General features: G+C 38.6%; 1 protein-coding gene across 4 annotated transcripts in view; it reads left to right on the forward strand.

The window, feature by feature from the left end:
* CERS6 (ceramide synthase 6) overlaps nt 1-26741 on the forward strand; it is a 122204-nt gene that overhangs the window by 54054 nt on the left and 41409 nt on the right. For all 4 annotated transcript variants that reach the window (XR_006164569.1, XM_042784306.1, XM_042784307.1 and 1 more), the window contains one exon: nt 8852-8909. Coding sequence is in view for 3 of the 4 variants with exons in the window: in XM_042784306.1 (XP_042640240.1) it covers nt 8852-8909 (58 nt within the window). In the remaining variant the exon portion in view is untranslated. The remainder of the gene's footprint in view (nt 1-8851; nt 8910-26741) is intronic.

Here is a 26741-nt window from a genome sequence, read left to right on the forward strand (position 1 = left end):
CTGCCATGCTCACGTGTGAATCTGGTCTGTGATCTCTGTTTTCATTTTTTAAGATGGGCCTTGGGACATTTCTGTGCCCAAACATGGTATTTGGGGGAAATTAAAACATTGGTTAAGTGTCAGGAATCGCCAGCCCTCTTCCCATGTTGTTCTGCTGGAGCAGACAGGCAAAGATATCCGTGTCATGTCCTCAGATTATGCTCACCATATTTTTAGACTGTGCTGTAAGCACTTTTCATTTTGCATCTTATGAAATTCCCCTCTTCCCTCAAATTGCATTACTTAAAACTTTGAATTCCCTGCCCTTACTGCCTTTTGTGACATAGTTTTTAACACAATTAATAAATTTAAATTAACTCACGTGCTGGTCCTACAAAGACACCATCAAAGACAGCATCATTGCACATTAAGCAAGGTTATAATGAATTAACTAGGTTTCCATTCTCTTGCGGTGTGTATGTCCTCATGATTATTTTATGTTATGGAAATTAAATAATTCTTCCCTAAGTTCCTGTTAATGTGAACACTAGTTGAGAATTACAGCTGCAATATAACAATTAAGGACAACTAACGGAAAACTGCAAAGACTGCAGTAGACTGACTGCTGCCTTTGGTCAGCCTCAGTTTTAAATGAAGTTGCCAACCACTGCAGACAAGTGGCTTGAAAAATGAAGGAACTTGGAGACAGAGCTGGGATTTTTCAGGAAGACCACAGGGGATGTACAGCCAAGAAGGCAAGGGCTCAGTCTGGTGTGCTACAGCCTTCAAGACTACTTTTGATGCTTAGTAAATGGCTTAAAAACTGGTTCTTGATGGTTTGAGGGGGATCTTCTGTGAATTCAGCACAGGGTTTGCTCCCAGTTTATCTCTCTTGTTCTACTTGAAACATTGGGATTCTCCAAACCATTTTCTGCTGTGTTTGTCTTTGATACTGTTCTCTCCTAAGTGGTAGATTTCAGGTACTGATACCTCTTGTTCTCTTGTTAAAAATAATTTATTACTGCTAAAATGTGAGGACTCTTTTTATTTCTCTTAAATGAAACTTTCCAATAATAAAACTATTATTGCCCAAGTAGAATAACAAGTAGTATAAAATAGTTATTTAATAGTTACTTACTATTAGTGAAGGTTTCGTTTACTTCTCAGATCTGTAGTGGTACTTGTCAGTTCTTTATTTCATCTGTGATACTAGATTTAACAGCTGAGCAGAAGAGGGGAAGGACAGCAAAAACATTTTTCTTTCTCCCTTTAACAACATGCTGTGCTCTTTTCATTGCTTTTATCCTGTAGGTTTGGTCTTTGTTTCCTTTATATGCCTTTGTTACTTGTGCAATTTTTGCCTTGTACTTTTCACCTCTTTATTGCTTCGTCTTTTCCTAGAAAGTTCTCTTTTCTGTTTCTAAGATGTTCATTTTGTTACCAGCCCAAACTATGCTTTTGTTCAACCTGTTATGTATTTTCAATATGAAAACAGCATGAGCAACGTTTGCTTAGGCTGTAATAATTTTATAAAATGCATTACAAGCAAGTATTTATTCATTAAGAGTTACTATCAGATTCAGAATAAAATCTCCATTCTTATGTGGATGCAAATTTTTGCATCTTTAATAAATGCATATATCCGCCGAGTTCTGCTCTTATTTTCATGTAAAAAAGACAAACATGAACTAAATGCTAACTTAAAAGGATACCCTTCTTCCCATTTCTGCTGTCTTCAGAGTTCTCTATGTGTAGCACTAGCAAATGGCATTTTCCAAATTGACACTGAATCCATACAGATTTGATCCAATGGGAGCTCCCCAGGGATGCCTTTTATAGCAGGTTGTTTGCTTCCACAGGAGACTGCAAACTACACAGACTCAGTACCTCAGGCAGAACATCCAAAAAGATTGCCAAGAGTTAAACGCAGTAACACCTGAATTGTCGTGTGCATGATACAAAAGCACAGTTTTGTGCAACTTAACTACTGTAACACTGAAGTCTTCATACTATAAGGTTACCACTTGTGATACACTACAAATGGTCTTAAGTTTGAATTTGTGAGACTGTTAATTGTTTGAGGTGCTAGTAGTCCTCCTGTGCTTTGGATGGATTAAGCGTTATTTTTCTGTGCTCTGTCTTGCATTTTTACGTGTTTTATTGCCTAAAAAAATACTATCTTTGTGGGGATTGTTGTTGTTTTAGGGGAGATGGGTTGCTGTTTGTTTTTAACCTAAAATGGGAGCTGTAATAGGTCAGTAGACAATGTCACTAATTTTAAGCAGTTGATCCAAAAACTCAGAGTCTGTTGGTTTTGGGATCACCCTCTAAATATCTCTTCTTTGACATAACCATCTAGAAGGAATGCATACTTCTGGCCATGCCAGAAGCAGCATTAATAGTATTAAGTCCCATTGAGTGAATCAGAAAGTTGAAGGCTCTGGTACTGTGTTTGGGGGGGCAGAAAAATGCAATGTGAGGGTAAAACATGGACTGCTTTAAGTCACAGGGGACATGTGGGAAATTTAGCAATGCTTCCCATTTAAAAGAAGTAAACATTCAGTATAGTTCAAACTCAGCCTCAGGAGTGCTTATTTGAGCACTCTTACAGTGAACATACTCTTCACAGCCACAGGAAATCATTGCAGCAAAACCAGTTTTCAGTCTCAGCTAACGACTGCAATAGCTCAGCTACGTGCGTGCCCAGTTCAGTCAGATGGTGGGGATTAAAATGGAGAACAAGCTGTGTGATGGCAGATCAAGCCTTCTCATCTTCTCCAGAACCAAGGCCTGTACCTGTGGCATTTGCATTAGGCTTGGTTTGGCTCTCAGACCAAAGCCTGAGCCCAGGGATCTGTCAGCCACTGCCAGGAGTTGAGCAGCAGGTGACTGAGAACAGCAAATCTGAAATTTTACTGAACTGAATTTCCATGGGCAAACCTTAAGGAATCTGCAGTTTATTTGAAAATAATTTTCAGAACCAGAAAGCCAGTTTTTTTGACTGCAGGCAATGTGGTGAGCCCATAGCTAGTTGCTAAATATGAGGCGGGTATGTTAACTGTTTTGAAGTGTGACCCTGACTGTAGCAAATCAGTGGCAAAAGCATCTCTGTAAATAACAGCTACAGTTCTAGAAGCAAATGACTGTAATGTTTTTAACATAGTGCATTTATTGTGTTTCATGTTAGCTTGTCAACAGTCAGTTGGATAACTTTGGATCCTTGCACAGCATTGCTGGGCAGTGGGCACTGATTTGACATGGGAGCTGTAAGGGCTGTGCACTGCTGGAGGCGTGATGCAGAGCTGGGGCTCTGCAGGAGTGCCAGTGTTCACAGCCTGGCTGGCCAGTCTTCCTGCAAAAGAAATGGAAGAAAGAGAAAACTGCAGGAGTAGAGGCCTTGTGCCTCTCAGCCTTATTCTTGGGAGAAGCAGCCCTTTTCTTGGGAGAGCAGCCGTGGTGAGCTTGTTGTGCTGGACAGCAGGTCCATGGGGAGGATGGCATCTTTCTGACACAGAGCATGAACCCCATGTGGTAGACTCTCTCTGCAAAATAAGTGTGCATGTATATGGGCTGGGGGGGTGCTTTGCTTGAACAATTTTGTTTTATTACTTGAAGTTTAATTTCATATTTCAGAGCAGAAATTTGGAGGGAAACGTTAATGACAAAATTTATCAGTGTGATGAAGGGAACCTGGTTAGAGTGTGCACTTAAATAATTTTTGCTGAATTGAGCATGATGGGGTATAGCAGAGAGGTAGAGGCTCTCCAACTTTTTAATCTTCTTAGTGTTCTGCATCATGCCGAAGCATCTTTACAATTTCATTAGCAGCTTGAAGTTAAAAGGGTTGAGAGTTTAAGAAACTTTGCTGTGGATCAGGAATGCACTCACATGTTGAGCAAGAGCAGTCAGATCTATTGCTGCACTTGAGGGTCTCTAGAGCATTGATTTTAAGACTACGTTTGAAAAGAATTTCTGTTCTTGTTACTGAAGACTCACTTTGTAGCTTGACTGTTTGCTGCAGTGTGTCACATCCATATTTGAAACACTGGCCTGGTAAGAACTAGCAAAACCTGAAGGATTTGCCAGAAGGACCATATGTAAACAGGATTGATCTCCCTCATTCTGAGCTCCAGCAGACCAGACGCAAGCCTGGTTCAATCTGGAAGTCTTGTAGGCATGTTAGTGCAGGACTAAAGTGAGCCTCATAAACCATATTGTGAGCAGACAGATCAAATCTCCCAGAACACTTGTTCCTTAAGCGCTTACATCTGGGTTTGCGGGATTTAAATTAACCTAAAAAGTCTTTCAGGCAGCGCACTTTGTGTGTATGTGGGTCATTCAGATTCTGTGCCTCTGTACAACTGACTGGAGGAGTGTTTTAAGTCTGAGGGCCAGAGCAGATTCTCACAAAACAGAGCAGCTTCAGCTGTCATCATCTTTCAGTTAAATATGAATTGATGTGGCGGTTGCCCACAATGGGGTGCTTCACCTAGTGACCTCCATTGTGTTGCTTTAATAGTGCAGTGAGTATTGTTGTGGGGAAAGAGGAACAAAAGATATCTTAGTACAGATTTTGCCTTGCTTTTTCTAGTCTGTTGGGCTCTGCTACCTGCTGCTTTAGAAAAAATTGTTACTTTCCCTGTTGTACACAACCAGCTGTGAACCCAATAGATGTCCCCAGTGACCTGGGGATGTTCATCATGAGCTGCTGATGCATAGAAAGGACCTTGAGCAGGATATCAGAAAGGGTGCTAGAGAGGTTTTATGCCACTGGCTGGACATCTTCCTTTCCCTGATGTCTGTGGCTATTCAGACTGTGCTCAGGACTTTATCCAACCATAAGAGTTGGGACTATTACCTAGGACAAATTAAAGACCTCTCTTCATCAACTACCACTTTGTGAATTCAGGTGGGAATCAGACAATAACCTCAAACTTCAGAAAGATGTCCTTTTCTTCTATGACGTCCTGTGCAGAGAGTAAGAACATTTTGCATAAGTTCACAAAATACTAAGGTGGTCTGGACACTGGGCTATACTGTGAATGGATGTGATTCCTACTCGTAACTGTTTCCCTCTACTTGCATCTCTTCATCACTGGGTTTCAGTGAGACCCAAACAGAGGGATAAAAAAGTATATACTGTAGACTGTGAATGATGGATTTCCTTAGAGTACTTGTTGCAGGAGAGTTGAATTGAGAGTTCACCTTTGGAAGAATCTTGCTGGACAAGTCTGCATTGCATGGAACATACTTATATCATACCTTCTGGCGTTGTCTGCATGATTTTGAGTGAATAATGCAGCTTCTCAATCTAGTTCCTGTCCCTGTCCTCCCTGTCCTTCATCTCAAGTCAGAGTATTTTCTGCTATATAGAACAGCTTCACAGGAAGAGCTGATCCTACACATGACAACTTTGTGGCTGGCAAACCCTTCAGGAGTGTGTGAGAGATGTGACAGAGGAGAAAATTGAACCTAGGTTTTCTGCTGAGTAAAAGGGACAGCTGAGGACGAGTGAGGACTGCTCACATGCCAGTAAAATATCAACAGTGTTTTAGGTTACTGACTCCCTGCAGCAAGGTAGGAAACTGGGCAGAGAACTGGGTGCTGATCCAGTTCCCAGTGTGTTCAGACGTGTAGTGATCTACGCATGACATTGTGCAAAGGATTATTAGTGTATCTGTCGTTACATTTCTGGTAACACGTAGCTGACAGCTACAGATAGACTCCTTGCCTTTTTTCAATCTACAGCTGAAGCTGATGGGAACAACAACCCTTAATTCTGACCATTTGTTGTATATTTCTTCCAACTGTAAGGCCTCATAAATGTCATTCATTCTGTAAATGGTCTTAACTGTTGATTTAGTTTAATGTGGATTTTATAGAGCTAAATATATGTTAATTTGTAGGTAACAAGCATCTAGTTACATCTTTGTCTTTATTTTATTTTATTTAAAAATACAGTTGCAAATCAATTATCTCCTGTTTTTAAGGTCACTGGTATTAGCAGTTCATGTGCAACATTTACTAAAATGTTGAACACAGTTACTTTGCTAGTTTAGACTAGATATATTCACTTACTGTATAATAATAAATAATAACTTAAAATTAATTTTCTTCCAAACCTTCTTGCATTCATCTGTTTTACCTTGGCCACTGGATATTTTGCTGTTAATCGCAGCAATAAGCCATCTACAAATAGTGCTAAAACAATGTGGGAAACTTCTTGAACTTCTTTGTATGGGATTGAGATTCCAGTTGGGGTATTGACCCGTCAGAATTTCCCTTTGATGCCCACAGAAAAGGCAGCTACCTGCCTGGTACAGATCAGTGGACAATCCTTTGTAGCTCTGCTACCACCAGAGTTAGCTGATTAATGGTGATAAGCATGCTGGGGACCAATTCCGACTTTGCTTTGGTTTGAATTTTTCTTTATTGCAGTTTGACAGATCGCTTCTGCAGATGTTGTTTAGCAGGAATGTGTAATTTTTTCTAACAGTGTTACTTATTTTTTTAAAAAGTTAGCACTTTGACCAGATTTGTCTATCATCCAGTTCTGACCCTTGCTTTATCTTCTGATACTCAACCCAAGTAGACTTGTTTGTCAGGCTAGGGAAAAAGAGGACAGACCAATAGCATATATTATCATATACATGTATGCATGTATCACCTTTGTAGCAGTCGAACAGTTGGAGCAAGTTGATTGTCTTTGGCAGACCCAAATAATACCTGGGTACTCTTGGCTCTGAGGTTTTTCTGCAGCTCCAGGAATCCAGGAATCTCCTGCAGGGCAATCCATGGCTTTAGTGCAGAGCTACAGCAGTGGCAAGTGCTTTGGGAGGTGGGTATCACCTTCCGAGGTGATAACTGCAGTGAGTGCTGCAACCGGAGTCTTCCAGACAGCCATGCAGACTGGAAAATCCCTGAGATGCGCCATCTAAAACTTAACTGTTAACATATTTTAGATACATAAAATTGCCTTTGAACTCCTCTGTGGAATATTGCATCTCCCAACAGCAAGCTACAAACGTCCTCAAATATGCTACGAATTTTTCTTGGAGGAATGTAAAATAAAGATGATATTGAAGGGATTTTTAAAACAAGAAGACTCTTTGTGATTAATTTATCATAACTGCTCGCACTTACGAGTGAAAGAAGGGCACTGCAAGTGCTCAGCAGTGAGATAAGATTAGACAGTTTTTCCCTCCTAATATTTTTTATTTTCAGTGACAGCCTTCAAGCATTCAGTAGATGAGGTATGTAACCTCAAAGTTAAATGGCAGGTTTCCTAGCTGTGGGACAGGCCTAATAAGAAAATTGTTACCCAAATAAAACCTTCCTTTATATCACTGTTCTTGCTGTTCCTTCCCCGTCCGTGATCTGTGAGCACAACTAACGTTTTGACTCTAAGTACTCTATTTTTGCAGTATTTTGAGGAAACTGCCAGCATGAAAGCTGCGAGCCATGTTGCTAGTGTGATTGAACCCTTGAAGGGATTGGTATTTGTATCCTGTCAATTGAATAAATTAATCTCTGCAAGATAAGAAGCCACAGGATAAGAGAATGTTTCTATTCATCTTAAGTATCACACTTTAAATCTCATTGATGTTCTTACACTCTCCTGTACTCGTCAGAAGATTATTTATGTATGACACAGCTTTCTTTCTAAATACTTGTAAAAGTAGCTTTGAAGAGGAAAGTTTGGATTAACCTTCTTTTACATAGGAGCATTTTCAGTTTTGAAACCATTCCAGTAATGTCTGAACACACTTCAGTGTCAATTAACCGTAAGCTAGTAGTTTTGCCAGTGGAGAGAAAGTGTTAAGTGCTATAAAATATGTAATTGAAGATGATTCACGCTGCAGTATTGCCTCACACTAAGGAAGCTAAATCTCATCCTGCTATAAATGTTATGAATAGTACCTCACTGGTGTTTGTCAAGCATGTTTGTGTAGTCATTCAAACCTTTGGAAAAAAAATCAGGAATTCCTCTAAGAATTTACACTACATGAGGGTTTGATTTTATTCCCTCATACTTCCATTTACTGTTCTTTTCTAAGGCAATAATGAGTCCAAAAGATAGGAATATACTCTTTATGTCTTCTTTTGTTGGGGAAGGGAGAAAGATGTAGAGAAGAGGATGATTTTGTATTAAGTTTCCTGCTGGTTTCTGTCTTATTTTCCATGACATCTTGATCCCAGCTTCTAGTTTGCCTCTATCTGAAGAGAAAAACTAGAAGCCCAGCAATAATTTCATGTGTACTTGGGAAAATGTAGAATCATCTTTATCAAGGAAACTCTCTGGGAGCAGACGTTAATTGTGGATATGTATCTGCATCCAGAATATCTCTCTTGACACAAATGCACTCCCTAAAACCAAGAATGAAGTGTTGGTATCTGCTAAGTGCATTTCCAACTCATTGTGGCTGATGCTTTTCATTACTAAAGACTGTATTTGATGTGGAGCACTCTAAAGTCAACTGCTGAAAGTTTAGTAAAATTTCTTATCATTGTCCTGTTGTCTAATAGCAAGTGAACTTCCCTGCAATAGGAGTGCAAAGTGTCCTCTGTCCTCCCCTGTCCCGCTAGTTCTCATGAAACTTTAAAAAACTGAATTATCCTTGAAAATTTGTTTTCTCCTGTCATGTTCAGTTGAAATTAGCCAGTATTTTCAGAGGACTAATGCCGGGAAAAGCAGGCAGATGAGAACAATGCCTGATAACAAAAGTTGTAGAAAACCAGACCAAAATTTTGCTTCAACTTCTATTAATTTGACCATGGTGTGGTGATTTGGCAGTGCTATTAGAAATAATGTGCTGAACTGTAAAGTATGTAAACCTAGTATCCTAGAGTTAATTTCTTGTACCTTTTGCAGGTGGAGATTTACATTTTACCTTTATATATTTACCTATGGAGTACGGTTCCTGAAAAAGGTAGGCACTTGTATTATTATGCTTTCATAAAACATCACAGGTTTGTTTGAAGTCTTGTATAGATATAGTATAAAGCACAGGCATAAAACTTATCTTCACAAAGAATAAAAATAATGTTTAATTTGCATTGATAAAATGAGTTGCTACCAGCATAGGTAAGGAATATAAGTTCTTATCAATATTTAATGGGGGAAAAAAATAAATTGGTATAGCAACATGCCTAGTTCACTTTATTACTTTTCATTATCGGCATTAAGCTGGCAGTAAGGCTTACCAGAGTATTCATCTCAATTTCTACATCATCTTTGTTTAAATGCCTCTGGCAGAGGTTGCTTTTCATTAACAAACAAAATCCATTAGTGTTTTATAAAATGCTATTTTTTTTCCCATTCTTTGTCTGATGTACTGTGGAAAGAAGTTTCCATGGAGTTACCCATCAATGCTGTGGTTCTGGTGATATAAGCAGAGGAGAGTATTGCTAGTTTCTAAATGCCCTGGCATAGGTCGGCTAACCCTGCCATAGGTAGTAATATGGATTTGTGGTGCAAATTGTTTTTACCATGTGACTAGTTCTCAAAGCTTTTGTGCAAGTCAGCTGTATTTGTGTAATTCTGAGAGGTGAAAGCAGGGGAATGTATGATCTCAGTGCATTCATGTAATCTTATCTTCTTCGTTTTGGAAAAAACTTTGACATGAGAAAATGTATCCTAATTGTTTCTGGTGCTTCATAAGTAAAAGTGGCTATTAAAAAAAATCCTCATCTCTTTTACGGTTGTAATTCTTGAAGCTGTCCCAGGTGCCAGGCAGCTTGATGCCAGTAGGACTGATGATGTGCCTGTGCAGAGAGGGAACATCAGAGCTGTTCTCAGCTATTTAGCAGTAGTCAGCCCCAGAGGAAGTGTGTGCACCAGTCCTCCAAAACCGACCAGAGCAGCATGTAATGTTCTACCTCTCCCTGCCTCCTTGAACACTTATACTTTGTGTATACTTCATCCATTAACGTGCTGTAAGGTCACAATCTGGTACTCTGTTTTTGGCCTTTAACTCTGTCCATGTCTGAGGTATGAAATGCGAAAATAGTTTTAATAAGTAATTGTCACAACCTAAAAGGTTACTTGGCCTGTGGGTGTGTTGAGATCACGACTGTGAGTTCATAGGATTCTCTAATACACAAGGACATAGAGGCTTTATCCTCTGAATTTCTCTACCTTATTACAGATTATCACAAATACCACAAAAATCACCGCTAGCGAGTATCACAAAATTGCTACTAGAAAGCATACCTATAATTAATAAAGCGAATCTCACTCAGCACAAAGAAAGTGTCTGTTCTAGGAAAAACTCTTAATGCCAGCATTTCTAAAGTCTAAGGAGAATACAGTAAATGCATGCTTCATTACAAGCCATTGTCAGCTGTTTCTAAAGGCTGAGTTGATGTGCAGAGTGCAGGATGTCTTCTTCCAAGTTCAGCATACTGCTGCAGTTTGAGGAGGGCTGGCTGACATAGCATGGTTGTTTGAACAAGGTATACTACTGCTTGCTTAGCAAGCTTAACAAGGATAGGTTGTGTAATTCTGCTGTAATTTTTAACTTTCAACATGTTTCATTTTTACAAAGAGAACTTGTTCATTATGTAATTCTATATGTATTTTTAATTACTCATTTTTACAGTGTTGTAAATGAATTTTGCAACGTTTTATGCTACTGTCATTGTTCCAGTGTTCTGCTTCGTATACTCAGGTCTTTCACATGGGAATGCATGGAAATTAACAAAATTACTATTGTGATTGTACTTATATTTACACCATCTCCCTAGTAACATTGTGTAACTAAAAGAAATTACAGGCTTTTTGCTGTTCAACCGACACCAATGATTTTGCTGGGTCCAGTTAGGGGAGAAATCTGGGTTTGCAAGGAATAAAATCCAGACCCCAAAATCTGGAGGGAGACACTTCTTTCAGAGCTTCACTGCAGTACTAAAGTGGATAATCCTTTTTAATTTGTCTTGGTAATGGAATATTTGCAAAGAAACACTGAATTGCTTCCTTAGGAAGACAGTAAAAAATGTTAAGCATAATAAAATCTCTTACAAACTTGATAGAAGGATCTTTCCTTCAAAAATCTGTTTTACCTGGAGAGGAAGTTCATTTCATAGTAAGCAACGTCTTGCTGTGCTAATGCTACAGTAGAGATCTGCATCCTTTTAAATAACGAGGTCTGCTTAAGACCGTCCAGAAGACTGATAAGCATGGTGAGAGCCTGGGCACAGCAGCATTCCCAGCAGGTGCCATTCCATCACAGCAACATGTGCTGCCTTACTGGGAGAAGGTAAGAAAGAGTAAATATTACAGTCATTCCTGTTTCAAAGAACGGAATGTGCCACCAGCATAGCACCGCATTGGAAATAATAATTTTAACTTTTAAAACCTAAGCTATTGCTTAGCTCATACATAACTTTGGATAGTTGGATAAGACATTTTGATACAATATTTCTTTCAAACATCCAAATGTAATAAGAGTATGTTTTTAAAAGGGAAACTGCATTTTGATGCTTTTCAAATGAACAGAATCATTCAAGGTTGGTTGGTTAGTCCATTTCTGCATACTTAAGATCCCTGTTTTGAGAAACGTGGTTTTGCCATCTTGAGTAGGAAGTGCTCCTTATTAGATGGTCTTAAAACTTTTACGCTCACAAGGTACTCCCTTTAGAAAAGTCAACTAGTTCAACTATGCAAAAGGCTCTCTAAAGCACTGTGCCTGATGCATTGCCTCTTTTATAGTTTCTTTGTTGGCTCTTGAATTGCCAGGCAACGAAATACTCTGACTTGTATATTACTGTCCTTCCCTCCCAACTTGACCTGGTCTCCTTGCAACCTGCCACTCCTTTCCTTTGATGCCTATGTTCCGGACCTGATTTTTTTTTGTTTGCAGTTGGCTGTCTTAAATATTCCTTCCTTAGTTTGAGGGTGAGATTCATCTTTACCTACAAGACTGGCATGGAGCCCGCCAATTACTTAAGCACCACTTTGAGCTAGTTTTGAGGTTCTTTGCTTTGTGCTGGCCCTTTGCCTAGAGGTGAAATTCACCTTTTGGATTCTTTCTGAAAGCACCTTTCTCCTAATGCCCACAGCACATGAGTCATTGCTACTTTGCCTTCTACTGTCACCTTCCTTATTTGCTGCATAAAGCAATATTACAGCATCAGTGCAGTATCAGCAGGAGGGTGGATGTCTGTGTTGCTTTGTGCCCACCAGACTGCACAAGGGAGATCTAACCGGGATGCTCTGGGAAACCACTATTGTTGCAAAGAATGTCATTAGGTCTTTGGTAGAGCTGGCAAGTTTCTCTGGCTTTGTGGGAAGATGTGCCTAAGCTTTAATAAGGAGTAATTAGTTAGCAGACTTATCAGCTCTGTTCGTTTTAGTTCTGAAAGTGTGATACAGTCAGCATGGCACACATGCCGACGTTATTTTATTCTCAGAGTGGTAGTAACTAACTGCATTAAAGTTCTTCATTTGCCTGACTAGAGCATCTTGCAAGGAGAAAAAGGCCTGGAGTTTCAGCTTTGATTTTCAGTTCCCTACAGAAGGACATTAAAGCTAGTAAAGCTGTCATTCAGAGCAATCATAGCTCACGCTATAATGCCGTGGCAAGCTTGTCTTTGTTACTGTCCATGAGAGCAGTTAATAGCTGATCTAGACAAAAGAAATTACTACACCCGATAAAGCAACCTGCACATCTTTGTAGTGACAACTGCATGTGATATGACACATTGATTCTTTTGCCATGCTATAATTGCTGAGTATGTTGCTGAAGATTGAAAAACTTTCTTCTCACTGAAAGATGTCTCTTTATTGAACTGTTCTCTTGCATTTTGTCTTTTCCCAGTGACAGGTATATGCTATTAAGTCATAAATAAAGTAAGAAAATCTTACTTTTGTTGAACAGTATTTTCAAAAAATCTCAATTCATAGGGAAAAAATGCCTGACATAAAGCTTCATCTTCAAAGTTTGCTTTCTTGCAACAGAACCTATCAATCTGTATGTTTTAAATAAGTTTTTGTCTTAGTGATGCCAGCAAGACGCTTAGATTGAGCCATTTTGCTAAATAAAATTCACTGTGAACTCAGGAAAAATCCTTTTAGTTGGGAAGGTAGTGGATTGGCAGTAGGATATCCTGCACAAGGCTGTTTATTGTAGGCCATGGTATCATGATCAGGCACTGATACTGTATATGATGGGTTTTAGCAGTGTAAAATGCACAAAACCTCGTGCTTCCACCCTCTCTGCCTCCCTCTATCCGTGTGGACATGGGCTTTCCACAGGCTCTGCATCATGCCACAGCTGCATCGCAGCACCCTTGCCTGCCTTCTGCCAGCTCTGCTGCTGAACTCTCAAGGTAGGAGACCTTTACGGAGTTTGCACTGGTCTTGTCCTCTGTGCCTCCTAACTCAAATGGGTGTATGCTGTCAACTTTGCCTTTGTTGTGATAACACTTCACTCATGAAGTGACATTGTATGAATTAGCTTCTTTCTTATAAGGTGTAGTGTTGATGGCGTACACCAGATCCAGCTGCATTGATTGTTTCCCTTTTCCTGGGCCTAAAGAAACAGTAAAAGTGCAGCTTCTACAGCTGATGTCTGCTTCTTCAGAGGAGATGATTTTAACTGCAGCTGTGTGAGTTATGTCTTACGAATGTTTGCAATAGCAAGGAAATATGTGCCCCTTTCAAGAGTTACAGTGAAGTGAAGGAATTAACTCTTTGATAAGAGAATAGTGAAGGCAGGGCAGTTGCTTTCTTACTCACGAACAGACCACACGTAAAGGAATAGCTCACAGCCTTACAGATACTCAGCCAAACCATTGCATCACCTACAAATTGTGTCTTAATATGTATGCATAAGAGAGATCAATAGACTTCAGTAAAATTTTTGCTGTAGAGTTTTTAGTATTTACGTAGCATTCCTCCCTTCCCCAGCTTCTGTGTGACTTCAGCTTTTTTTTTTTTAACTCTCCTTTGCATCAAAATAAGTACATGAATATTACAGTGTTTCAAGGTTTAATTTTATTAGTGAAGTAATTAATGACATTTCAGTGCCAAAGCATCTCAAGGATGAAATCGTTTCCTTGGTCTTGGTTTCTTTTTTAAATGTTCCTTACAAATTTTTGCTTCTTCTTAAAGTCCTTTCTAACTTAACACTTGCAACTATAGCTATCTTACTTATATTACCAAGTGGTGTAATAGTGGGATGAGACTTTCTGCTTCCCAAAGAATCTCTCATTGTTGAAGTGAAATGCATGTTTGTTCTTCCAAACCAGAACTTTCAATTTGATGAAAATGAACTGTTAACTTTCTAGGTAATAAATATAAAGCGGATGTTGGGAGATTGATGAGTTTGTCACTCTACCCCAGCACCCCATAGCACCGTGTCTCACGACATGGCCTGCAGTGTGGTGGCTAATGCACGGAGGAGGTGAAATAGGTCACTGTAGTTAGGATTTGAAGTCACCTCGGTCATTTCTGATGCTTTATGAGAAGAGGGGATCAATGTAAATATAGGTTACAGTTCAAGTCGGTTCACTCTCTACCTCAAATATTATCATTTTCAAGAGCAGATTTCATGATGAATGTTCTTCTGCATGAGGAAACAGACTGAGACACCAACTTTCAAAGAGAAGCTGAAGCTTTCTTTCATTACTCACTACTAACTCTGTTGCTCAATGCTTTCCACAGCAGATTTAAATGATTTGGGGCTAGAGAGTGAGTGGCCCACAAAATTCTTTAATGCAAAACATTCACCTTCTTGTCCACTCTTCATTGCCCCCATTCTTGGCAAAATGGCAAATGCTAGATGTGACCATCTCATCTTAGTTTTCAAGCTTCTGAAAGAGATGTTAGGTCAGGCCTCGATACATTTTGGCAGTATGGCCTGAAACCAGTCCTTTCACCTAAATGCTTCAGTGCTTCATCTGAAGTGAAGCCCAAATTAGAATAGCTAAGTATTTCTTTTAGAACACCCACAGACTCTCCCCAGAGTAAATGTTTACTTGGATTTTTTTTTTTTTTGGCCTATTTCACACTTTTTCTGTAGTTCATACATATGAAACCAGACCATGGGGTTTGGTTTTATTTTTGCTTTTTAAACTCATTTCCATGGGTCTTGTTTTTAAATTAAGTAGTGAAAAAGGTGATTTTATTTTGTTCCATATGGTATTCAGATATATGCCTATAAGATATAGAAAAATGCATAGAGTAGGTGATCTTAAATGTAGATCTTACAAGTCCTATATTTGCTCTTTTGTTAGCCTAACAGTAATCCAGTGTAAAAACAATGATAAGAAATTTTCTAATACAAAGCTAGCATTCTTGTGTGGGTGGTACCAGAGTAGTGTTGGAAAGATTTTAATCTTCACAGGTAATGCATGATGAGATAGTGCTAGGTAGTGGCTTAGAAGACCCAAGACCATGTCCAAATTGATCTGTGTTGTAATGACATTAACTCTTACACAGAGGTGTTTGGCCTCAAATGCCATCATCAGTGTGAAGTATGATTATGAAAATAGCGTATGGCCCTAGGACTTCCTAGGAGTTGGCATAATAACCTGCATGCACAGAAGCATGTTCCTTTACCCTGGTAATAATTATACTACAACATCCTTTGTATCTTTATAAATCACTAACATTTGAAATATAAAAGGTAACTAGCCAATTATATTTCCACTCTGATCATGTATATGCAAATTCTTCCCCTTTCTGACTGCAGCTGAGATTTTTCAGCACTACCATTCGTTTCATTTGCATGTCTACAAAACACTTTCTTGTAGAGTAATGCACCAGTATTGATGCCAAGATGACATTAAGTTCCAGTGACATTAAACTGACTGCTTTGCTTATCGCTAATATAGGAACAAAATAACATTTTTGTTTTCTTCCGTAATATTTGCAATTAAATCAATGGTGATTTGGCTCGTTAAGAGTTATCTGACTGTGTTCCCATTAAATGGAAGAATCAGCATTAGCTTAGGTGATAAAGAAACAGAGCAAGGAATTCAGGATTGGCTTTTTACTTGCTTGCTGATCCTTGGTGCTAAGCAGTGTCTGTATAATGCTGTGGAATGAAAAACCTTTACAAACATCTGGAAGCAAAGCTTCCAGGTGACATATGGTGACTTTTCACATTCAGTTTCCTTTCTTTAATTGGCCATGAGAATTACAAACTCACAAACGAGCTTGAATTCCCCGCAGTAGCAGTCTTGTGAAGTCTGTATTGAGACTTGGGAACCTGAAGTTGTATGTGAGTATCCTACTGGGAAAAGGACCAGGCAAAAGGACAATCTGCTTGGGTAAACAAATAACTTTTGACTTGCTCTTTTTCACGTTTAGTGTTGAAGTAAGGCTAATGATACAAGGATGCTGTGGCTGTGTTTTAAAAATGCCAGGTGCAACAAGCTTCTGTGTGTATGCAGCTGTTTGAACGTCATTTGTGCATCTCCCTTCCTAATCAGTCATCCCCTACAACAGAACTGTCTGCCATGTAGTTGCAACTGTTAGTGGTGCAGATAGATTGCAAAATAACAGGAAAGCCATAATGAAGTGTGAATTTCACTCCAAAAACCTACTTGAGTGACATAATGTATAGAAGGCAGATAGAAAAATAGCATTTTAGTAAGTTGGAACAAAAACCCCAACAGGTAGAGCTCCACTTCTGCTGTCATGAAAGTTACTCTTTCTTGAAACTAGGATGTTTCAAAAGAAGAAAATAAAGGGCTTATCCTCGTGTGTGCACTAATCATTGAGCAAGCCAGTTACCGTGTGACAGCTGGAGATGCTGTGTTAGTGGTCTACAGTTTCTGCATGCACTTAGAGCAAACCCAGCTTCCTAATGCTTTTTTGTGAGTGAGGGTGTTTTGTTCTGCTGCTCAGCTGAATTGGCATGTTCTTTGACTCTTTTTGGAATAAAATAGCAACAACGATACATGCAGATGATACAGGCCTGTGAAAGTAGTATAGCATTTGTAAATGCCATTTTGGATTGCATATAATCAAGAACTTTAGATCCTAAAGTCAGACCACCTTCATTTGAATTACAAAAAAAAGAACTTTGCACTTCATGGTATGGTGACTGGTTTGTGACATCGTTTCTGTACTACAGTTCATCTGTCTCTCTTGATTATTGAGATTGTTAACCTTAGAAGAAGTAAATGGTTGTTGATGTGCACATAAGCTTCATAGAATTGTTATATTTTGGGAAATTGGCATCTCTGTGATGAAGACTGTGAGTTCATATCCCTGTGGGAAGTAAGACTAGGGCACAGGAACAATGCGATGTTTACCTGGAGTGGTGTCTCATTTGCCGTTACGGTTTTGGAAGTTTCCTGCTATTTCTCTTTCTACCAATTTTGCAACTAGTTTGGTATTAAGCTATTTAATAGCTTCACTGTATGCTATGTCTTGCACCTTTTCTATCACTAAGACTTCAGTTTTCTTCAGAACATCCTGAGGTCTGTTCTGGATGCGGTCATATGTTCAGATGTCATTAAATACATCTCCATTTATTTTAGCTGTTAAATAAAACAATTTTGGAAACACTAACATACATTTCCTCCTTAAAGGAAATGTGTCTCAGTTTCCGGTCATTAAGCTGTTAAGTTGGTGATGGCTTATTTCACTCAGGTTCAGGACCTAATAAAATGCAACTGCTGTCACTCTGTTTGCTTTGGTTAGTCATGGTAAGATGTTCTGAAGGACTTCCAGGTGGTGTATTCTTACTTTTGGCCAATGTAATATTACAGCTCAGATGCTCCCAGAAAAATGAGAAGTTACTATTAGTGTAAAATCACTAAAGCACTGCATTCATACCATTTAATATTAAAAGACAAATGGATGAACACCACTCACTGCCAGTATTATCCCAAAGTTATTTCCGTGATTTGAGAATTAAGGTTGAATTGAGTCACTCTTACTATTTTAAAGAGCAAGGTATGTGTTTTCTGTATTATAAAAGACATATTTCATTGTACTCTGTTCACCTGTTTCTTTCTCATATAGGGTCTCAGCAGGCTTATGGGTTGCTCAGCATACATTATAAACACTTCCCTACACTGACTCAGTAAAGCAGCTTAATTCAGTCACAAATTACTTTTTCTAATAAACAAGGAAGGTTCTAATTTCACAGCTGTATGTGAGGCTTTTTGACACTGGTGTTGGTTTTTCTTAATTGTTCCCCTAAGAACTGAGTTGTATCTCCACAGAGCAATGGAGGATACAGGTTTGGTTGGTCACTTGTTTGTTTCTTATCCTTGCCTGGTTTGTGTAGCCTTGCAAAGAATGACCTGGCCTTGGAAACCTGACGTGAGTGAGATTACCAGTAGTTTTCTACCTGCTGTACAGCATTTGTTTTCTGGCCTCTCTGTATCAAGAATGGCCATGGAAATCTTATGGATTATCTGAAGATGAGTAGATGGGCTTCTGGATTTTCATTTGATTTAGGATTGTGAAATTACCTTTTCATAATTTCAAAACAAAGGTCATGCTGCAGTTTAAATGGAGTTTTAGTTAGAATGTTAATGATACTGTTCTGGAAGAAATAACAAAAGAGTTTGAATGCAGAAATTAACAGTTTCAAACTCTTCACACAAGTCTTCTGCAGTGCATAGAAAACATCCTTCATGGGGACTCTCAACAACTACCGTCACTAGAAATGAAGAATAAATTAATTTTTCCTCAATATTGTTTGGGAGTCATGAGAGGACATAATTCACGGTTGAAGTACTGACAACAATTCCCACTGGAAGTTTTTCTACACCAAGGATAGCCTGTAATAGCTGAGTTCCCTAAGGCAACAATTGGTAGCTGTGGCTATCAGCAGCCATTCAGTTGGGCACTTTTTCTAGTCTAGTCTGCATCTGTTGTGATGTTTCCTTCCTGTGTTACACCTGAAAGGTTGTTATATTATCTGTTACTGAAACCTTGTAATTACTTTGGTTCAGTGCGCTTATCTGCCCCATACTGGATAAATACTCTAATTTAAATGAAGAATGTCAGAGGCCACTCTGGAGCCCTTTTAACACAGTGCTGATATTTGATATTTTACTGTGCTATTAACAGAGGGATAATGTGATACATATGCTGCTTAGGGAGGAAATTAAGCCTACCTTTGGCAGATTGTACTTGCTTTAAAATTGATTTGGACTCTCTGGCATTTTTTCATTCTTTTTTTTTTTTTTTAATTGGAAAACAAATTGATGGCTCCCTGTAAGTGATGAAAATTGTTAAGCTAAAATAAATTTGGATGTTCAAATCCAGTCATACTCTTATTCCTTTTTATGAAAGTAGGGCTGAGCATTAGGTGCTAAATAATCTTCAGCTGCTCTAAACTGTTGCAGGACCACTGGCTACCCAGCTTGCTCTTGACAAAACAGTTCTCAAAAATGTTACAATTACACATGATGGCAAAATTTTTTAAAAGTTTTGCTTACTTTGAAGCAACTAGCAAAGGAAGAATCAGAGGAAGAAAGTATGTACATGAGATCAAATATTTTGATGGCTGAGCCTGGTAAGGGAACTGGTGACTGGCTGGTCAGAGCAGGGGGAGGAGATGCTACATCTCCTCAAGCTGGAGTGTTCTTCACTTCTGTTCAGTGCATGTGATGCCTCAATATTAGGACCCTTACAGATTCTCTAGGATTATCTGTTCTTTTTGCTGTCTTCACTTTCTACATCATTTGGAAATTGAAATTATGTGTTTATCAAGACAAGACATAAACACCAGATCTTTGTATATCGTATTTTTAAGGGGAAAAGGTGAATGTATGGGGTGCATGGAACTTATTCTGCCTTTCCAGAGATCATTTTATGTAAATAAATCCAAACTTGAATTCATTTTTCTTCTAAAAATATTTTTGTGCACACACATATATTTGCATTTGAAATGTCAAGTGCATCTTCCAGTGATTGTTGTTAATCTTGGCCTTTTATGCGTCCTTCTGTGTATTTTATAGTTTCCGATTAGTAGAAGTATAATTTTTAATTATGTTTGGAAATCAGCAGTGCAGATTGCTGAGAGGAAAGGCTGAGCACTCTTGGTTGCAAAAGCATTTTTCCCCCTGATACTTGTTTCTGCAGACACAAAGCACTAAGCTCTAGAGAAAAAAACAGTTTTGCAGAAACTTGTAACAGCTTTTTTAGTCACAGTATATGAGAAGAGAACCTCATGAGGTTCATTGGCAATGTGTCACATTGTATTCACTTCTGTTATCAGCTGTGCCAAGAAATATGAATGACTTCTTGGGTCTGTGAGGAATTTATGAAAATGCTATTCCTGGTGTTAGAAGCAACTGCATCCCAAAACAAATCACCAGTCACTGGAAGGAAGAACATGCAGCAGTTGATGCAAAATAGTAGCCACAGATTTTGTTGTTTTGCTGCGTTCTTTTTGTTCCCAGCATGGTGTTTTGTCAGAATTTAGTGACTTTGTGGGTAGAGGGAGTATACTTAGTTGTGATGTATAGGTGACTAAACGCTGCTTTCAGAGAGTCAGTTTATTCCAAAGTTCAACCTGCTGTAAACAATAGCAGTCAGTGTGGTTGGCATTGTTTGTGCTAAAGTTGTGCCCTCAATGCCTGTCACAGGTGGCCAGTAGAGACTGGAAACTGTCCAATGTATTTTTTAAATCAGTGAGAATTTAGTATGAGAAATGCTGAAGCAGTAGCAAAACAAATACAACAATAGCAAGGTATGATGTTAACAAGGTGCAGATCCTGTCTTATCCAGGGTAATTTTTTCTGAGGATAACAAGAGAAAAGATGTGTTTTTAGGTAATCAGAGAAAGTTTCCAAGACATCATAAATCTGAAGTCCTTGGAGGCCGGGCAAACTTAGTGGAACATGATAGAAACTTTGAAAGGCTGACTCAGAATGTTATAAATCTTCTAAAAATCAAGGAAAACAAGGAAGTGCTTAATTTTCTCTCTGCTGGGGAGAAAAATGCTGCAAAATACTGATACTTGCGAAAAAGGAAAGGTCACCTTCTGTGGCTTGTAAAGCTGTGGCTTGTTTTACAACAACTGATACCAAAGAGTTTTTCTGTAGTTAAGAAGAAAATGTATTAGTTTGTACATTATATGCAGAAGCAAATGTTTTCGTGGATATATACTCTTCTTAAGAGAGAAAGGCTGCAGTACTCTACACTTAAATTGATTCCCAGTGAGCCATGTAGGAAGACTGTGAAGGAAACCCAGGGTCATTGTGGAATTTCCATCTAAGAGATCAATTTATTGAAAACTCTCTCAGTTTTACCATAGATGGGTGGAGTCGTTTTTACACTAGAATTCAAATGGGAAACTACAGAAGGCTGCTTTTTTGTGCTGTCTGGTAATCTGATTTTCTCTCTAATGTCATCAGCCATTCAGCATACCATTCCAAGAGCATGCAGGTGTTACAGAAAGAAGCAAGCAAGCAATTTAAGTAATTCCTTTCTAAGTGAGTGCTTATTAAATTAAGTAATGTGCAAGAAGACTGCTTATTAATTATTGAAAAGGAAAAAATTCCTATAATCCCTAGCCATAATTGGGAAGAAAAGTGAACATTGAGATACTATTTAATTTAAGCATGTAGAAGATCAAATGCAAAAAAAAAAAAAAAAAAAAAAAAAGCCACAACCCAACACCCCAAACCAACTGTTAATTATGAATAATTGTCCTTCTGATGTTAAGAAAGGTGTTGTTGATTAGAAGCTTGTAATTTTCAGTTCCTGGATAATTAAAAAGAGGTGGAAAGTGTTAAGTATTTCTGTATTTTGCAGTCAGCAGAAAGATTGTAGTCTCTTCCTCCCCTGCTGTGACGATTGCACTCTTAGGTAGATAACTTGTAAAGCTCAGAGTATGGCGAGGTGTCGGACCGCAGGAGTAGGAGATGATGTTCTGCCTGTGGAGGGAGAAGGCAGCTGCTGTTGAAGAAAAGAGTATGTGTATGTCGTATATGTGTGTATCAGACAGCGAATGTTAAGTCTAGGGGTAAGAACAAGTTGCACACAGCATTTGGGGGGCCTAAGTAAATGCTAATCAAGAGGAAATATTCCAGCCTCAGTTGTACCACTTGTTTCCATGAAGAAAGAGCAAGGACCTGCTCTAGCCTGATGAGAGATACAAATGCCATGAAACATCTTTGCTCATATCAGCCCAAAATAAATGAGGTGGGTAGAATTTTGCCAGAAGTATGTATTGTCTTGACTTTAATTAATAGTGCTACTTTCTGTTCCACTTAATATTGCTTGTAGCCATCAGAGACAAATTATGTAAAGCTGTATCCAAACACATTAACCAAGCCAGATAAAATCTTGGCCTTTTGAGATTGCTGATTAGTGAGCATATACACTGAATACTCAGGATTTTTGTATTTTGCTGGTTTTGTTTTACAGGGTCAAAAGTTTTCTTATTTCAAAAGCAACTTAAAGTACTTCTTTTTGGACTGAGGATGTCTCATTTTGGTTTGAAATGTGTTTTTCAGCATTTCACAAGATGTGGGTATTCTGTCATGATGTTCTTGGGTTTTTACGTGCTGTATTCTGATAAAAACAGTACTCAGATTGTATTTCTTTATCTGCTGGAAAAGTCAGAAGATTTTTCTTACTTATCTGGGAAATTATGAAGAATCCCTTTGGGAGTTAAAACATGCCCATGTTGTTAGGAGTAAATCAGGTGTGTAACAGCTCTTTCTAATACTCTAGACTGTTGGGGCAGAAGCTGCCCTGTGGACAGCTGGGTTTTGTTTTCATGAGTCTTAATGGTAGACTTCTGTAAATGTTTCTTCAATATGTTACTTGTTTCAAGTTTATAGACTACAAAAAGAAAAAATGACTTCTGGCAACAGTGTATTAATTTTTTGCACCTCTCTTATTTATCTATATGTTCATACTTCCAAGGACAAAACAACATCAGTGCGTGTGGGTACAACTTGCATATGGGGATTTCTAGTTGTGCTGGGTATAAGGAGAAATTATTCAGTTGCTGATACAGCAACTTGCAGTGAGACAAACTGTGGAAGTGACTTAAGCTGCCCAAAAGCAGTTATTGTACAGATTTATGTAACCTACCTGTATATATATTTGTATTTACAGAGACAAGCTAATTTTATAAAGTGTGTGTAGAATTTACTTACACCTGTGACATGCCTGATACACACACATCTGATGGCTGACCTGCTGACGGTATGGGAAAGTACTTGCTCGTGACATGTATGGCTCTTGTCTATCTCCACGAATCAAGCCTGGGGCCTTTGTGTGTTTCCTGTACTCAGTGCATTCTGCTGGGTACATATGGATGAGAGAGTATTCTTAGTTATTACTCTATGATGAACCATAATTTAGATTTTTATTTTAAAATAACACTTCATCAGGTGCATCTATTGCCTCCCTTATAAAATACACCAAAAAATACCTTTCAGCCAAACTAGCTGTCTAGGGAACTAATCACAAATGGAAGGTTTTTTTATTGTACTATTTTTCTTTTTCCTCCATTTACTATCAAAACTGACCTTTCACATACTAGATACTAGAAGCATTTGGAAAAAGACATGCAGATTTTAATTTCTTTGGGGCTTCTGAAAGCCAGGGCCTAATTGGAAGCTTTCTCTAAAGATAAGTGAATGGGACAGTGAATGCAGAATAACCCAAGGCATCTGTCTAGGCTTGCAGACATCTCAGATAATTTGTTTTTTTGTTTTGGTTTTGTTTTTGTTTTGTTTTTTTTTTTTCCAAATCCTCAGTCATTCCCTTGTCTCAAGAGAAGCTTTATTTCTGAAGGAGTTCTTCAAAATTACTCCCTTTAATCACAGAGTTGGAGAGATGTTTAATGGAGCTTTTGACACATATCCTGTAAGGAAATGAAAATAATAGAAATTTGATCCTTAGTACTGTAAATGACAGCAGATTCAACAGCTGTTTACCACTCTCCTCTGTCATTGATACTGCACTGATAAGGCACTGCACCAAAGTGTGGTAAAGTTTAAGTTTCCATCTGAACAGGTTTATGTTTTGTAAGGGAGGGTGTCAGCGTTGTAGGACTGGTGCTTTGTGCCTGACATAATTGGTACTGAAGTTTTTAGTATTCTGTTTTCAGCTTAAGAATGTCTTTTTTGTTATCAGGATCTTTGAATTTCCTCTCTTCTCCAATCCCCTCAGGTTACTCCCTTCCTCAGAGATTATATACTGAGTACAAGAAGTAAAATGGAAATTTGGGTATTCAACAGGCAGTGAAAACAATAGCATACTTTTTATGTTCATCAAAAAAGGATCTCTTGAAAAGCCAAGTGACTGACCTTTTCTCCCCATTCATTATGGAACTTTTCAAAAAGAGCTGGACTCGGCTCCATGGTGAGCAAGTTGCTCATATCATGCAAGATATGAGGAAGTTCACAGGCGTATCCTCTGAGCACACGCAGGATTAATCCACCCTTCACCAGTGTGTCTAGGTGTCACACTGCAGACTGTGTGGGCTTTTTTGGATTCTCTCCTTCCTGCTGAAGCCTGCACAGAATATCCCACAGCTGGAGGATTAAACAAGATGCTTCTTGCTTCAACTATAACCATGGTCTACATGGAGAAATTAGCTTCAGTCTAGAACTGTGTTCGTCATGGAGGTCAGAGAGGTAGGCTGTGCTTAAACCTAGCTCCTTCTTTACCTCTTCCCTAAAACCCTCCAGGGCAGCATAACCAAAGTCCCCTGCTGCTACAACTGTTAGAGTCAACTCAGCGATAATGGGGTAAATCAAGGGAAAGAAAGAAGGGTAAGAAGGTGGTGTAGGTGCCCTGCTGTCTTAGTCACTGTTGCTCGCAGAGGATCCATTATGTTTTCAAACAGCTGCTCAGAAGAATTTTGTTTGAGATGGCAACGTGGCTTTCTGAGCGTGACTCAGAAGAGGCAATGTATTCTGCAGTGTGTTGGTCTTTGAGCCTTAATGCATATATTATATTGTTTGTCAGCTTGTAGTATCCTTTCAGGTTTCGTGGTTATGGGTTCCTCCGGTGAGGTCTATTTTATTTAGCATTCAGCATTTTAGATGCACATAAACCTCTATATCTGTAGCTCCTACAGCAGGCATCTCTCTGAAGAAGCCTTAAGATGTCATAATATTTGAAAGAGAAAAATGTGCATTTTTTGCTAGCACCTGTAATTTAGGTAGCAAAATAATGGGGTAGGAAGCATCTCTTATCTCTTGTTGAATCTGATATGAAAGACAGTTACAGCTTTTCAAACCTGGCTAAATCTATGAATTATCCTACAATATTTGGATGGATCTAATTTTGGCAGCTGTCAGACAGAAATATTTTAGATTCTGTATATTAGTAACACTTGCAGAGAGTCTGTGGCTGTTTCCAAAGACTTTTTTTGTTGCATGAAATGCAGGGAACTCAGCACAGTAACTACTGTGGAGATGTTTGAACAAATAAGTTGTTTGCATGAAATAATTATTCCTAGTAGAGAGAAGGAGAAGTTTGGATGGAGTTTAATCATTCTTACAGCATCCTTGTGAGAGGCATATCAGAAACTCTTAAGAAGTCTATTACTTTAAATGTTGGTATACTGCTTGGGTTACTGTAGGAATTATTCCTTGCCATTTCAGGAGCTCTGGGGGTATGGGTGTGCAAGTTCTATTTTATTGTATTTTCTGTATGAAGGACACTAAAAAAACTAGCAAGAGCCTTTAGTAATTGTACTATATCACTGTTATCCAACAAAGGCTATGAAGGACCTTCTGTAAGACAAATCACAATTAGAACTTAAGTATCAGTTGGGAATTGCGCTATAATTCTAGCATTTATCCTCTCTTTTTGATATGGTACAAATCCTTCCTACTTAGCCTGATTCTCAGCCTGAGGCTTTAACATTCTGCTTAGTGTTCATTTTATTTGATTTGACACTCATCCATTGTATTTTGCATGAGTTTGTTGTTATGCTTTGCCTGAGCTGAACTGCTCCATCTGATGGTGAAAACAATAAAATGATATTTCTCGTGCAATGAGGATTTATCTGAAAAAATGTCATCTAGTGGAAGCATTTAATGCTGTAAGGGTATGTGTGCCTTAATCCAGGAGATTTACTAATGATGTTCTACCTTCTTTATATCTGGATGTAGAGCAGCTAATGTTATGTAAAGGAGTTGCACAAAGATCGTGAATACACAGTTTTCTTTCATGTTTCTAGTGAGATACCCAGTGGGTAGGTACTTGTACTGCAGACATGGGCTTCTCAAAGCCCAGATGCTCCCAGACCAGAGATGCAGCTGTGCTTTACAAGACATGCATATCTGAAAGGAGTTGTTCCTGCTTATGCACAAAAAGGGAAGTGTGGCTGCTTGGTAGCTGTTGATTTGGTCGTGTTCTTATTACCCAATGTGGAAATACTTAATGGTTGAGTATATTGGGTGGAAGAGCTTGTCCATATGGTATTTTCAATCATGAGTCCATTTAGTTGCACAGAAAAGGAGGTAAAAGCTAAAGAACTCTGAAAGAAACAGTCTGACTGCAATAAAAGATTTAAAAGGTTCTCATGTGTCATTGAAAGATAAACAATCACAGAAATCTTGTGCAAGCAGCAAAGAAACAGGAAGTATAAAAGTAGCATATTTCCAAGTTTTTTAGTTTGCCCAGCTTTTTGCAATGCAAGAGTCTGTAGATGCATGCTACGATAGATTTGTCTCTGGCACCTTTCATGTTGCCCTAAGCTATCAGAGTATTTTCCATGTGATAGCAAGATCTGTCATCTCTGAATGCTCATGTCTTCAGCCAGGAAAGTAAAAGGTATGATTTGCTATCTTGAGCTGATGTGGCTGTG

Source organism: Tyto alba, unplaced genomic scaffold (genome assembly GCF_018691265.1).
Source record: "Tyto alba isolate M040663 unplaced genomic scaffold, T.alba_DEE_v4.0 Super-Scaffold_7, whole genome shotgun sequence".
Classification (NCBI taxonomy): Eukaryota; Metazoa; Chordata; class Aves; order Strigiformes; family Tytonidae; genus Tyto; species Tyto alba.